This window comes from Equus caballus, chromosome 2, assembly GCF_041296265.1.
Source record: "Equus caballus isolate H_3958 breed thoroughbred chromosome 2, TB-T2T, whole genome shotgun sequence".
Classification (NCBI taxonomy): Eukaryota; Metazoa; Chordata; class Mammalia; order Perissodactyla; family Equidae; genus Equus; species Equus caballus.
This window is the reverse complement of record NC_091685.1, coordinates 92,679,627-92,692,593: the sequence shown is the minus strand read 5'-3', so window position 1 is coordinate 92,692,593 and position 12,967 is coordinate 92,679,627. Positions and strand designations below refer to the sequence as shown.

At 42.4% G+C, this 12,967-nt stretch overlaps 1 protein-coding gene across 14 annotated transcripts in view; it reads right to left on the bottom strand.

The window, feature by feature from the left end:
* The window catches only part of ZNF827 (zinc finger protein 827), a 163,869-nt gene that overhangs the window by 129,363 nt on the left and 21,539 nt on the right, over positions 1 to 12,967 (bottom strand). For all 14 annotated transcript variants that reach the window (XR_011434925.1, XR_011434924.1, XM_023636477.2 and 11 more), the window contains exon 2: positions 746 to 1,798. Coding sequence is in view for 12 of the 14 variants with exons in the window: in XM_023636477.2 (XP_023492245.1) it covers positions 746 to 1,798 (1,053 nt within the window). In the remaining 2 variants the exon portion in view is untranslated. The remainder of the gene's footprint in view (positions 1 to 745; positions 1,799 to 12,967) is intronic.

Below are 12,967 nucleotides of genomic sequence, written 5' to 3'. Positions count from 1 at the left end.
TGTGAACGTCAAGGCTCTATAAGACAGCGACTTCTCCTTTGGAAAGACTGTCCCCACAAGAAAAACTTGTGATTCAAATTTTCCACATGCACATTCCTTCAGAATCTGATTGGATTTGAATAAAATAAAGCATTTGCAGGAAACGTTTTGATTATGTTTGAATGACAATATTCTACAACAAGAAATTAGAGAAGAACAGGATAAGTGAAAAAGGCTTAAATTCCACAAAAAAGTAATAAAAATGCTAACATAAAAGTATAGAGTGTGATAAATTAGAGCAGAGTAGTTACTGATTATACAAAAGTCTGTTTGTAATGGGGGCAGCAGGAGGGTGAGCTCTCCCTTGTCCACTGTTTCAAAAGCGCTGGGGTTTTTTCTCCCCTATGTTCAACGATGCCACGTACTCCATGACAAAGATGCTTTGATCTTCCCCCATTAAATAGATCTTGTATGGACCTAGACTGAACTTGGTAAGAAAAAAAAATCATTTATATGAAAGGGAAGAGTATTGTATGTCTCTAAGATTATTCATTACCTTTCAAAAATAAAACTATTTGTGAAGTCTTTGTGTAATACATACATGAAAGACCACTACACTGCTTACTTAAGGTATTTTGCTGTGTTCCTGCTTTTTCATTCCTGCCTCAGAGCAGATGGGGAACCCAACCGAGTAAGACAATGAGTAAGACATCACAATTTACAGTCAAAAAGACCTGCACGGTGACTGAAATAAAAGATTGCATACCTGAATTTGAGGGTTTAGAAACTCTTCCCTTAGGAACCGGGAGTAACAATAATTCCAAGGATTGTGCCGGTGGTGGCGGAGGTGGTGGCGGTGGTGGTGGAGGTGGTGGGGTTACCTTTTCTTGCTTCTTCTCTGAAGGCGGTGGCGGTAGAGGGTCCTCAGGCACCAGTGATGATTTCTCAGCCAGAAGACTCCCAGCAGCCCTTGCTGCAACCTCTTTCAGAAGGGCCGCTGAGGAGGTCATGGAAGCCAGGGAAAGGAAAGAGCTGGCCGGAGGCGGGTGTTCCTGACCAGGAGTCAAGCTTCTCTCACTGACTTTCTTGGATAAAGCTGCCAAGGTGGAACTGGCAGACTGGGAGCTAAAAGGGGAAGAAAAGGACTCAAATCGCAGGGTCTCCTCAGTCCTGGTGAGAGATTTGTCCTGCAGTACAGCATTGGCTGCAGCTTTCAGTTTTAGGATGGCTGAATCCGGGGACAAGCCACAGGTGGTGGTTGAGTTTGGCAACCACTTACCTTGATTCCATATAAAACGGTTACTTGGAGTGTATTGGTCATTCTGTTCCTGTTTCTCAGCCAACTTCCTGGCAAGAACACTGAGCTGTTGGGCATGGTGGGATGGTGGGGAAAAGGAGAGATTTGAGCCAACGTTTACTGGGGACTCCACTCTGCCATTAGCTGTGGCTGTGGCATCGAGTTTGAGGGACCCGGCCTCCAGCAGCCGCCTCAAGTTGCTGCTCAAGGGCTTATTGGAGCCTGGGGAGTCATCGTCACACAAAGAAGACACGCCAGGGGAGAGGTGATCTTGACACGGCAGTGAGTCTCGCAGGACCTCACCGTCAAGTGCCACCAGCTCCAACGTGTGACTGCTGGGCGTGGCACTTCCCAAGGAGGTGTCCGGGGAAGTGGACTGCTCCTGGATCCGGTCCTCCAGAGACAACTTATAGTTCTCTTGGACTTCTCCATAGGATGCTTCTGATGGAGTCTCTGAAGAGTTTCCATACCAGTGCTCGCCTTCACTGAGTTCTCCCTCCGCCTCTTCCTGCCTACTAACATCTGGGGGAATTAAGAAGATGAGGTTTAATCCCAAAGTGAGCAACAAGAAAGTGTGAAGACATTTGACTGGAGTTGCTGACTTGCTTCTCTTCCCTTCCACCCAAGAACCACATGAAAGACAGGAACGAGCTTACTAGAATGTCAGGTGCTGAGTCAGACAGTCTTGGCATAAGCCTGAAAGAAGGTAAAATGCTAAATACGCAAAAGCAAAACCACACTCACCTATGACATAGATTAATCTTTCTATTAATTATTCCAGATAAGTTGAAATGGAAAAGGAGGAAAGAGAAAAATGGATCTGGTAAAGAAGTAACTGGATGAAGAGACTGCTATTTTCCATGACTGGGGGAAATGGAAAGAAGTTTGAATCCTTGTAAAAAACCAGCATGACATCTTGAGTATCGAGTCAGCATTCGAGCGGCAGTCTGGCAGAGTGGGAAAACATGGCTGTGAGACCCAAGACAGCGGGAAGCTGCTTCCGCACTTTCTAACTCCATGACCTCAGGCAAGTCACTTAGCTGGCTTGATATAAGATGCAATCAATTTTTAAAAAAAGTTTATCAAAAAATGTAAATAATACCTAATATACATTATATTACAAAAACTTTACCCATTTGTTATGAAGCTTAAATTACAATAAGCATGTGACCACGGGTGGAAAACAGTCAAGTACTACATAAAAAGGAAATCTCATTGGCAAACACCATTCACATTACTGACGTCTTAAAGTGAGACTATCTCCCACGTTATGCATGCCACTAATTAGAGAGGCCTCGATTCCAATCACCAACATGCCTGCCACCTTATCACAGGCAGCGATTAGTACTTTGTCCCCTCACTCCACTAAGAGTCCTCTTTAATTACTTGCTGACTGTTAATTTATCCTTCCACCACTACCACTCACTGCCCCTCAGGCCCCAGTCAGTTGGGACTCCTAGCCACTCCAGGAGCACTCATGAGCTCTGTCACTTTCTACCTTTGCTCCAGATAGTCCTTCCATCTGGAGTGTCTTTCCCCAGATAACCTGTCCAATTCTGCTCAGCCGTCAACACTCAGCTCAAAGGTTCCTTCCTCACGATTCTCCTTAGAACTCTCAGTCACAATTAATCTCTCCTCACTCACTCGTTCACTTATTCAACAAAGAATTATCGAGTATCCATCAGATGCCAGGCATTGTTCTAGATTGTTCCAGATTGAACAATGTTGAACAAAACAAAGATCCTGTCTTCTTGGAGCTTACGTTCCAACTGAGGAAGACAGATGTTGAACAAAATCAATAAATTAGTAAATCATACAGTAAGTCAGAGGATGATAAGTGCTATGGAGAAGGATACAGAGCAGGACGAGAAGGAGTGGAAGTAACGGTAGGAGGTGAGCTGCAATTTTAAATGGGGTGGTCAGGGCGAGGCTTCACTGAGGTGGTGACCTCTGAGCAAAGACTTCAAAGTCAAGTGAGGAGCTGTGCATGCAGCTGTCTCTGGGAGAGTGTTCCAGGCAGAGGGAGTCACTGTAAAGGCCCTGAAGTGGAAACACACCTGGTGTGTCCACGGAACAGCAAAGGAAACCAGTGTGAGTAGAGTGCAGTGAGTGAAGGTCAGAGCAGTAGGAGAGGAAGTCAGAGAAATAAGACGTGAGAAATTATGTGTGTTGAAGGAGGAGGCTGTCCCGATCACCAGGACATTGAAACTCCTGAAAGGTCCTTTGCGTCTGGTGAAATTGGGAACCAATGGAGGAGTTTGGATATAATGTGACCTCCATTTTCAAAGGATTGTTCTGGGTGCTTTGTGGAAAAGAGACTACGGGTATGAGAGTGAGGGTAGAGAGACCAGCGACAAGGCTGGAACTGAGGCGAAGGATGATGGTGGCTCAGCTCAAGGTAGTTACAGGTGATGAAAAGCAGCCAGATTCTGTGCATATTTTGAATGGAGAGCCAACCTTCCTATGTTTTGTTTATGTTGATTTTATACCACTCTAAATTACCTGTCTACTATCGGCTTATCTTCTAAAAGGTGTTACTTGCTGTTCCCTGAAGACAGGAATGATGCTTTATTATCTACATATCCCACACCCTAGCACACTACCTGGTCCCTAGCAGAGTTCAATGTTTAGGGATTGAGCCAAAATTCCCCACTGTGCCAAGTTTTGCTGTATAACATGTTGTTTCCTTTCTGAATAGAAACAGCTAGACCAGTAATGCATGAACTACCAGCTAATACATTGATCTTCCTATGCTATTTAGAGAAGAAATGTCACAAATGACAAATTCTCTCTCACTAAGCTAAAGTTCGGCAACTCTCCTTCCTGAGATTCTTTATTAAGTTATAAAGAAAATGTAAAATATCAAATGGAATTTGCTGGAAAAAAAGCAGATAAAATTGAATTTTCTCTGTTAAAAAACAGTCTGGTTCCCTGTGATTTGCCACATTTCCTTCTTCCCACTTGATTTCAACATTTTTCATCTTTCCTGAAATCATCCCCCCAATGGCTTCTCGTAGCGATGCTTTTTACCAAACACCAAGCAGTCAACATCAATTTCAAAAATTGGGCTAATTTTATGTTCCTTTGGCAAACCACCTTTCTTGATTTCAGTTTAAATATCTCATCCTTCAGAAAAATCACATTGGAACTATGCCCTATATAGTAAGAGAAGTAAAAGATTTAAAAATCACTACAGTAAGAACAGTTGAATATCTCCGTGAAGAAGCTCTTCTTTGATCTTTACTGACATTCACTAAATGAACTAACGTAAGAAAATATATGAATCAAAAGTTAAAACTTTTAGATTATATTTTTGTCATACTAGAGTAGCTGTAGATAGTCAAGATTGGTCTAGAACCAATATGATAAGGGTCAACTAACAAGGTACATAAAACCAAGGTTTTGAGAATCACAAAAAATTACAACCACATGTCCAGGCTTGTCATTTTCCTGAGACTATTAAATATTCTGAAGGCTACCTGGTGGATCAAAGACACACAGCAACCTACTGCTAATGCCAGAACCAAGGACTTAAATCTCTCAGCACCTGGCCCAGGGCTGCTCTGCAAAGCCCCACTACACAGTCTGCCAGATGCCTTCTGAATGGCAACTTCTAGCAAGCTCTGAGCAGCTGCCTTCCCACCCCCAGTCATCCATCTTTCCACCCTCTAGAAAGAGATATCAGCAAGAGAATTTTCATAGATAAGGACAGTATTCACTCTCCATCTTAAATCATTAAGAGGTAAGTACTCATTATACTCTGATCTCTCCCTTCTCTCTCTGCCTCTTTTTTGCTGCAGTCAAAAAGTGATTCAAAATGCCTACAGAATTCAGCACGTCTCCTGGCAAAGCCCCAAAGACAAGCTTAACTTCCTCCCCCCTCCACAACCTCAGTGAGCAAAAATATTTCCCCCTCCCAACGTGCTAAAGGAGGTAAGTGTGTCAAAAACTAAAGTTGTCAATTCAGACTCTAATCTTATCAGCAGTGATAAGGAGATCCGAACATTCCTGAATGATACAAATAGCTGATATCTACATTTAAAGTAACTTTCCTAACCTTGCCAAAACAAACAAACAAAGCGTTTTTTAAACAGACCGGCTGATGTCCTCTAAAATATCTGGATATTTCTCAATCATCCATTCCTCCGTTCTTAGCAGACATAGTCACTCAGATACACTTTCTTCTGGACTCCAAGAAAACTCGGATCCATAAAGAATATTTTTTAGGCTGCCCGGTGGCTGAGTGGTTAAGTTTGCGCAGCAGGTTCACGGGTTCCGATCCTGGGCGTGGACCTAAACACTGCTCATCAAGCCATGCTGTGGCGTCCCACATAGAAGAACTAGAAGGACTTACACCTAGGATATACAACTATGCCCTGGGGCTTTGGGGAGAAAAACAAAAGAATATTTTTAAAGTCATAATACTCTATTAATCGGTTTTCCGAAGATGCTGCTACTGAAATTGAGGTTATTCAAGTAATAAACCACCAAATAATTTTAAGGTATGACTTAGAAAGAGCCAGACCCGAAACCTGAGGAGAAATATATCTGAAATTATTCTGGCGTCCCCTGAGATCGAGCAAGAGGTGAGGGAAGAGAAATGAATGAAGAAAAGGTGGGGCCGCCCAAAGGTTAGAGAAAAATCCTAAGAGGCACAAACAAATATGCTTTCAGTTGACAAAACAGCAGCAAGAAGGATTTTTCTCCCACAGATATTTTTGCCCTCCGTCTGCTCGCTCTTTTCACATTCAACATCATACGGGAGGCGTTCTTGAAGGCTGCACGGGTCCAGGTATGGGGAGCTCCCCTGCGGCGGGGTCTGCACCCTCCCAGCACCTTCCGCACGACGGGATGAGAAAAGGCTCTCTCATCCGTAAGCTCAAAACAAACCACTCCTGCAACCTAGGGGATTAATTTATTGGACACCACGAACTTTAGAACAAGCAAGGCTTTGCCTCTGACTCTCTTTCACAATCTGAGACGCCCCCGGGCAGCGAGACAACTCCGTTTTCCTATCTGTCACCAGCACAGAACCGTGGCATGTAGTCGCAAAGCCGCGCACATCCCGCGTCCCGCATCCGCTTCCTGTGCACAGGCACTGTGGATTTCACAGCTTTCCTAACTTAAGCCTCGCTCCGGGGGGAAGCCTCTGAAGGGCCGATGTAAATAACTTCCTTGTAAATACATTATTTTTAACCTCCACAATAGGAAGCTATTTCCATTGCTAATTTACAACCACCTATGTCTCTGACAGCCAGGTTCACACTCATTCCTGTCAATTTTACACAACAGTCTGTTTTTGTGTGTTTTTCACTTTAAATCAGAAACTCAGAGAATTAAGAATAGAAATGGTGCAATTACAGAATGAAAGTATGCTGAATAAATTTTGTTTCCATGTGGCGAATATTTCTCCTTTGGGGAAAACAAAACAAAATTCCACTACCTAACACATTTATTTATAATTCAGTTCTCAAGCAGAAACTCAGTAACTCGATATCCACAACTCTGGCTGCATTTTTTTTTAACTCACTTCCTTTTCGGTTTGACAGTTTTAATCAGACGCATTTAATTGGACCAATATTCAACTCAGAAGATCCTCGTTCAGAAGAGCAGGAGCAGAGACAGAAAAAAATATAAGAAAGAGAGCTATTAATTTTCATGCCTTTTGGCTGAGGTTGAAGCAACTGGAGATAAAAGCTCCATTTCTAAATCTACCCACAAACCATTCCCGCCAGTTGGTCCACATGAATCTAACCAGCAGGTTTTGAAGAGAACAAGGCTCAAATTCCCAGGACTCGCTTGAATGGAGCTGACTCATGGTCAGTTCTAAGGCAAGCCACACTCCCTTCTTGTGACTGCAGGTGTGCTCACCTGGTACCTACCAACTGACCTTCTGGCTCATTTCCATCTAAAAATCTTTCAAGTTTTCTCTTTCCACCGAATACACATTTCTAGCTAAATAACCATGCCTATCTTTTAAGGCCATACATCTCTAACAGTATTATCAGTTACATCTGCAGTACCTACCTCAAATCGTACTACCAGCTTTTCCATGCAATTTTATACAAAAGTGGTTGTAATTGACTTAATTCAATAAACATTTACTGAGCAGTTACTATGTTCAGGGAATTGTTCTCTGAATGATTAATTGTCCAGGAATTAACCATTCTGGAAAGATTTATTCCAATGGTGCAGGTGGCTATGAAAACAGCCCTCGAAGGCTGAAGAAGATTTTAACAGATGATCTTGGAAATTCATTTATAAGCAGGCTTGCTCCTCTGCAAACTATCAAACCAGAAATAGCCCAGTCATGAAGAAAGCTAATATTCAGGTGATGTATCTTCGATAAATCAACCTAATGAAAAATTTTTTATATTCTTAATTCTTCACATTTTAAAAAGATACCATCTATTGATTTGTTAAGGCCAGATTTTATCAATCATCTTACCATACTCAGAAGTTTTGACATCACATCATTAGATTATAAATACCTGAGGCAGGACTATGAGTTAGTCAATTGTGCCTTCTTGCTCAACGCCCTGGCCATAGTAGGGGTATTAGGTATTAGGGCTCCTGCGGCTGTAAACAGCAACCAGGACTGCATGAAGCCATAGTTATGTTCTCAGGCCTGTACTAAACCCTGAAAGGGGCACAATGGAACGGGCATCAGAGAGGAGGTGAAAGTACCATCAGGGCTCCCTCTCATTTGCCTCTCGTCTCTTTTCTCAGAGGTTAGCCTCATCCTCTCAGGCCACCTTTCCCCAGGAGGCTGAAAATCTGGATGCACAGGTTCTGGGTTTTCAGTCTCAATGATTTACCACTGGAGAAAGGTCTTTCCCCCTCTGATTGGCCTGTGGGAGGTCATGTTTCCCTCCCTGGACCTATCACTGAAGCCAGAGGGCGGGCTCTACAATTGGCTCAATGTGGGTCACAGAAGAAAGGAGAGGGAAGAGGCACTAGGAAGACAAAAGCAATGACCTCTATAATGTTTAATAAAGGTTTAGTATGCTGCACGTCAGGCCATTCTGAACCAATTTTATGATTTTAAGCATAAAACATATCCTCATGCAGGCCAGTTTTACCTGCCAATTTTTAAATTGTTCCTTTGTAGCCTGAAAGTCTTAGTACATCCCCCACACCAGTTCTGCCTGAAACTGAGACCTGTCGGGGATTCAGGGCTCAGTCTGAGTTAAACGCACAGGCCCTCGACCAGCTCTGTGGGACAAAGCCTCAGAGATCACAGTTATCGGAACATTGACGCCTGGGGCACCCAACGGCAGTCAGCGTGGCCAGGAAGAAAATTTAAGAACTGCTAGTTCTTTAAAACTGCCAGGGTAAAGAAGACAACCAGATTTCTGTCACCAGTCCAGCTGGGGAAAAGGTGCCATGAGGGCAGGGGGAAATGAGAGGAAGTCTGGGGAGGAGAAGAATACGCAGACTGAGCTAGCAGGGAGGGCTCCTGAGTCAAGATGAGTATTTTGCACACAGCAATATTTTCAAATTATTATTGTACATGTCCATGAACAAAACAAAGGTGACACAAATTAACACATCACTCCTTATCTTCAAAGGGAGCTGCAAACAGCATCTAAGCCAGTTTCAGGATTCTCAGATAAAGTTGCCAGATCTTCCAGTGACCGGGGAACTACCCAGGCTCCTCCATTAAACTGCCCATCTCAACATAAATGGCGATTCCTCCATCCCTACAATTGCTTAAGCCAAAACCCCAAAGCCAGACTCTTCCTTCTTTCATATCTCTCATCTAATTCATTTGCAGGTTCTGTATACTTTAACATACTTCCTAAATTTTGCTGCTTTTCACCATTTTCACCACGACCACCCTCATAAATAGCACTGCCATTCCTAGCCTGGACTATGGCAGGAGCCCTCCAACTGGCCTCCTTACTTCTGATTCTTGCCCCACTATTCTCAGCCAGCAGCCAGAGTAAGCTTTCAAAAATATTGTGGCAGATTCCACCACTCCCATCCCTAAAGCATCCAAGATGGCTTCTCATGTTCCTCAGAATAAAATCCACAACCCTCACCCTGACCTCAAGGCCTTACATAATCTATATCCCTCTGACCTTATCTCCTACTGCTCTGCCTTGCTAAAGGGTAGGTTCCTGCCTCAGGGCCTTTGCACTGGCTATTCCCTTTGCCTGAAATCTTTCTTTTCCCCAAAATAGTGATATGGTTGAGCCCCTTATTTCCTTAGGTCTCACCTCAAACATAACTATTTAAAAAGAAAGAATAAATAAATGGGATTATATCAAACTAAAAAGCTTCTGCACAGCAAGGCAAACCATCAATAAAACGAAAAGACAACCTACCCATTGGGAGAAGATATTTGCAAATCATGTATCTGGTAAGCGGTTAATATCCAAAATATATAAAGAACTCATACAACTCAACAACAAAAAAACCAAACAACTCAGTTAAAAAATGGGCAGAAGATCTGAACAGACATTTTTCCAAGGAAGATATACAGATGGCCAAGAGGCAAATGAAAAGATATTCAACATCACTAATTATTAGGGAAATGCAAATCAAAACCACAGTGCAAATATCACCTCACACCCTTCAGAATGGCTAAAAAGACAAGACATAACAAGTGTTGGAGATGATGTGGAGAAAAGGGAACCCTTGTCCACTGCGGGTGGGAATGTAAATTGGTACACCTACTATGGAAAACAGTATGGCGATTCCTCAAAAAATTAAAAATAGAACTACCATATGATCCAGCTGTTCCAGTTCTGGGTATTTACCCAAAGAATATGAAAACGCTAATTCGAAGAGATACATGTACCCCTATGTTCATTGCAGCATTATCACAATAGCTAAGACTTGGAAGCAACCCAAGTGCTCACTGGGGCACAGGAATGGATAAAAAAAGATATGGTATATATACATACAATGGGGTACTTCTTGGCCATAAAAAAGATGAAATCTTGCCATTTGCAACAACATGGATGGACCTTGAGGGTATTATGCTAAGTGAAATAAGTCAGACAGAGAAAGACAAATATAATATGATTTCACTTATATGTGGAAGATAAACAGACACATAGATACGGAGAACAGACTGGTGGTTACCAGAGGGGAAGGGAGTTGAGGGCAAGGTGAAAGGGGTCAAGGGGAACATACGTATGGTGAGAGACGGACACTAGACTTTCGGTGGGGAACCCAATGCAGTCTCTACAGCAGCTGAAATATAAAGATGTACACTTGAAATGCATATAATTTGATAAACCAATGTGACCCCAAGTAAATAAACAAATAAACAAACCTCACTGTTTATTAGAATAGAAACTGCGTGAGAGAGGACTTTGTTTTCTTTGCTGCTGTTTCCTCAGCACTTAGAATGGGACTTGGGACTGAAGCTGAAGCTCACCCTCAGGAAGCCTCAGATTTCTTTGAGTTTTAGCTTAACACTCTATGCTATAGCTGTGATTGTCCTTACTTAATAATATGGGGTGTGTCTCACAAACCATTCAGGAAAATTTATTCTCCGGGAGGGTGTACCATATTTCTCTGGATGCCCACCTGCTTTGGAGAAACATGTACCCTATTTGGAGAAGCCAGAACGTATGAAAAGTACCTAGCACAGTGTCAAGTGCTCAATAAGGGATAGCTGTCATTGTTACTACTAATACTATCTGAAAACACATAGTACTAGTCTCATCTTCACCCCCACTTCTGGGGGAAAGGCTAAAGCACGGAGGGTCACTTTCCAGGATTGCACATGGGCCTGCAGGATATCAAGAGCTCTATTTGTTGAGTTTGAATTTTGAATTCTTTTAGAGATGGAAAGGCCTTGGAGATCTCGTCCACATGGCCAGTCTCTAGGCAGAGGTCTAGAGAGGGCCAGGACTTACCCAACGTTGATTCACAGACAGACAGGACTTGAGCTCAGATGTCCCACTCCAAAGGCCACTGCTTCTACTACTAAATCACGGCATGCCCATGAACTCTAGGACAAAGCCTGGAACACACCAGGCTCCCAATAACCATCTGCTCAATGAAGAACAATCATGCATAAAGCACTGAAAATATGCCTGATACTATATTAGCTCTTTTAATATTCATCGGCAAATTTGATCCTCCTAATAATTTTATGTAGTAGACTGTACTCCCTTCATTTTACAGATCGGGAAACCCAGCTTCCAAAAGGTTAATGGCTTACCCAATATACACATTAGTGAGTGACAAAGTCAGGCTCAAACCCAAATCATCAGGACATCTGACAACATGAGTCGCTCAGCAAAAAAGTAATCTTTTAGGTAACCAAAAAGTACCAAAGTACCTTCAAGTAGTCAACATTATTAAATTTTATTTCGATGGGATTTAAAAATGTATACACACTCATACATGATGTGTAAAACATGATAATTATATTTGTACCATATAATGTGTCTCAGAAGCTAAGACTTTTCAGCAGCTTGCCCGTCCCCAAGCATTTGTGTATTTTAAGTTACTATTCCTACTTTAATAGTTCTTTTGAATTCCTTTTTGCTCTCTTATGCCTCTTCCTTCTAAATGTGTGGCTTTTTGTCTGCCATAGTTGAGATAACAATCAACTGGCTTATTAAAACCGTGTGCAAACTAAGGATGAAAACCTAGCATGTGGATTGAATTGTGTTCCCCCAAAAGATGGTCAAGTCCAATCGCTAGAACCTGTGTGTGAATCTGGCCTTATTTGGAAATAAGGTCTTGGCAGGTGATCAAGTTAAGATGAGGTCATTAGAGTGGTCCTTAATCCAATATGACTGATGTCCTTATAAAAAGGGGAAATTTAGACACAGAGACAGATGCACACAGGAACACCACCACATGAAGACTGGAGTCATGCGGCCACAGGCCAAGGAACCACGAGAAGCAAGGAGAGAGGCCTGGAATAGATCCTTCCGTAGGGTCTTCAGAGGGAGCATGGCCCTGCCCATACCTTGATCTTGGCCTTCTGGACCCCAGAACAGTGAGACAATAAATTTCTATTATTTAAACCATCCAATTTGTGGTACTTTGTTACAGCAGCTCCAGAAAACTAATATTCTTAAGTTTGAATGAAGGCCCGACATTTTTTTCTGCATTGTTCACCTCTGGATTCTACACCGTAGCCTCAGTTAGTATTGTCGTTTTGGTACAAGCTGGGTATCATTACACAAAACTGACACCACTTCCGCTCAGTGTGAAGTCCTCCGAGGCTGGAAGAACTATGAGCAGACTAATAGGTTACTTTTGCCTATCTCTAAACTTTCGCCGAATTTCTTTCAAAGAAAAGATTTTGAGAAAGACATTAAGCAAGATGAGACTTCTATTACTACAGCTACTTAGAAAACTCCAAACAAAAAAATATACTCATCACCATATGCTGTAGCAAATTCCTAAGAAAGGGATAATTCAAAATATAGCAGGAATCCACTGGCCTTTGGGCCTATCTAGAGACCAAACCAGTACTGGTTAGTCCACGGATTGATTACTTGCTCCTTCACCCTCTTGTGCACCTCCATGTTACAAAAAGCATACAGAATTTGTCCCCTCAAGCAATCACAAGTAAATTTACCATGGCTACCATGGCGTTATCAGAAAAATAGTCTGCTAAGGCTGATAAATCGGTCGATTATCTGCTTCCTTGACTTTTACTTCCTCTTGTATAAATGTTTTCATCCCGACATTACCAATACCTGTTAGAAG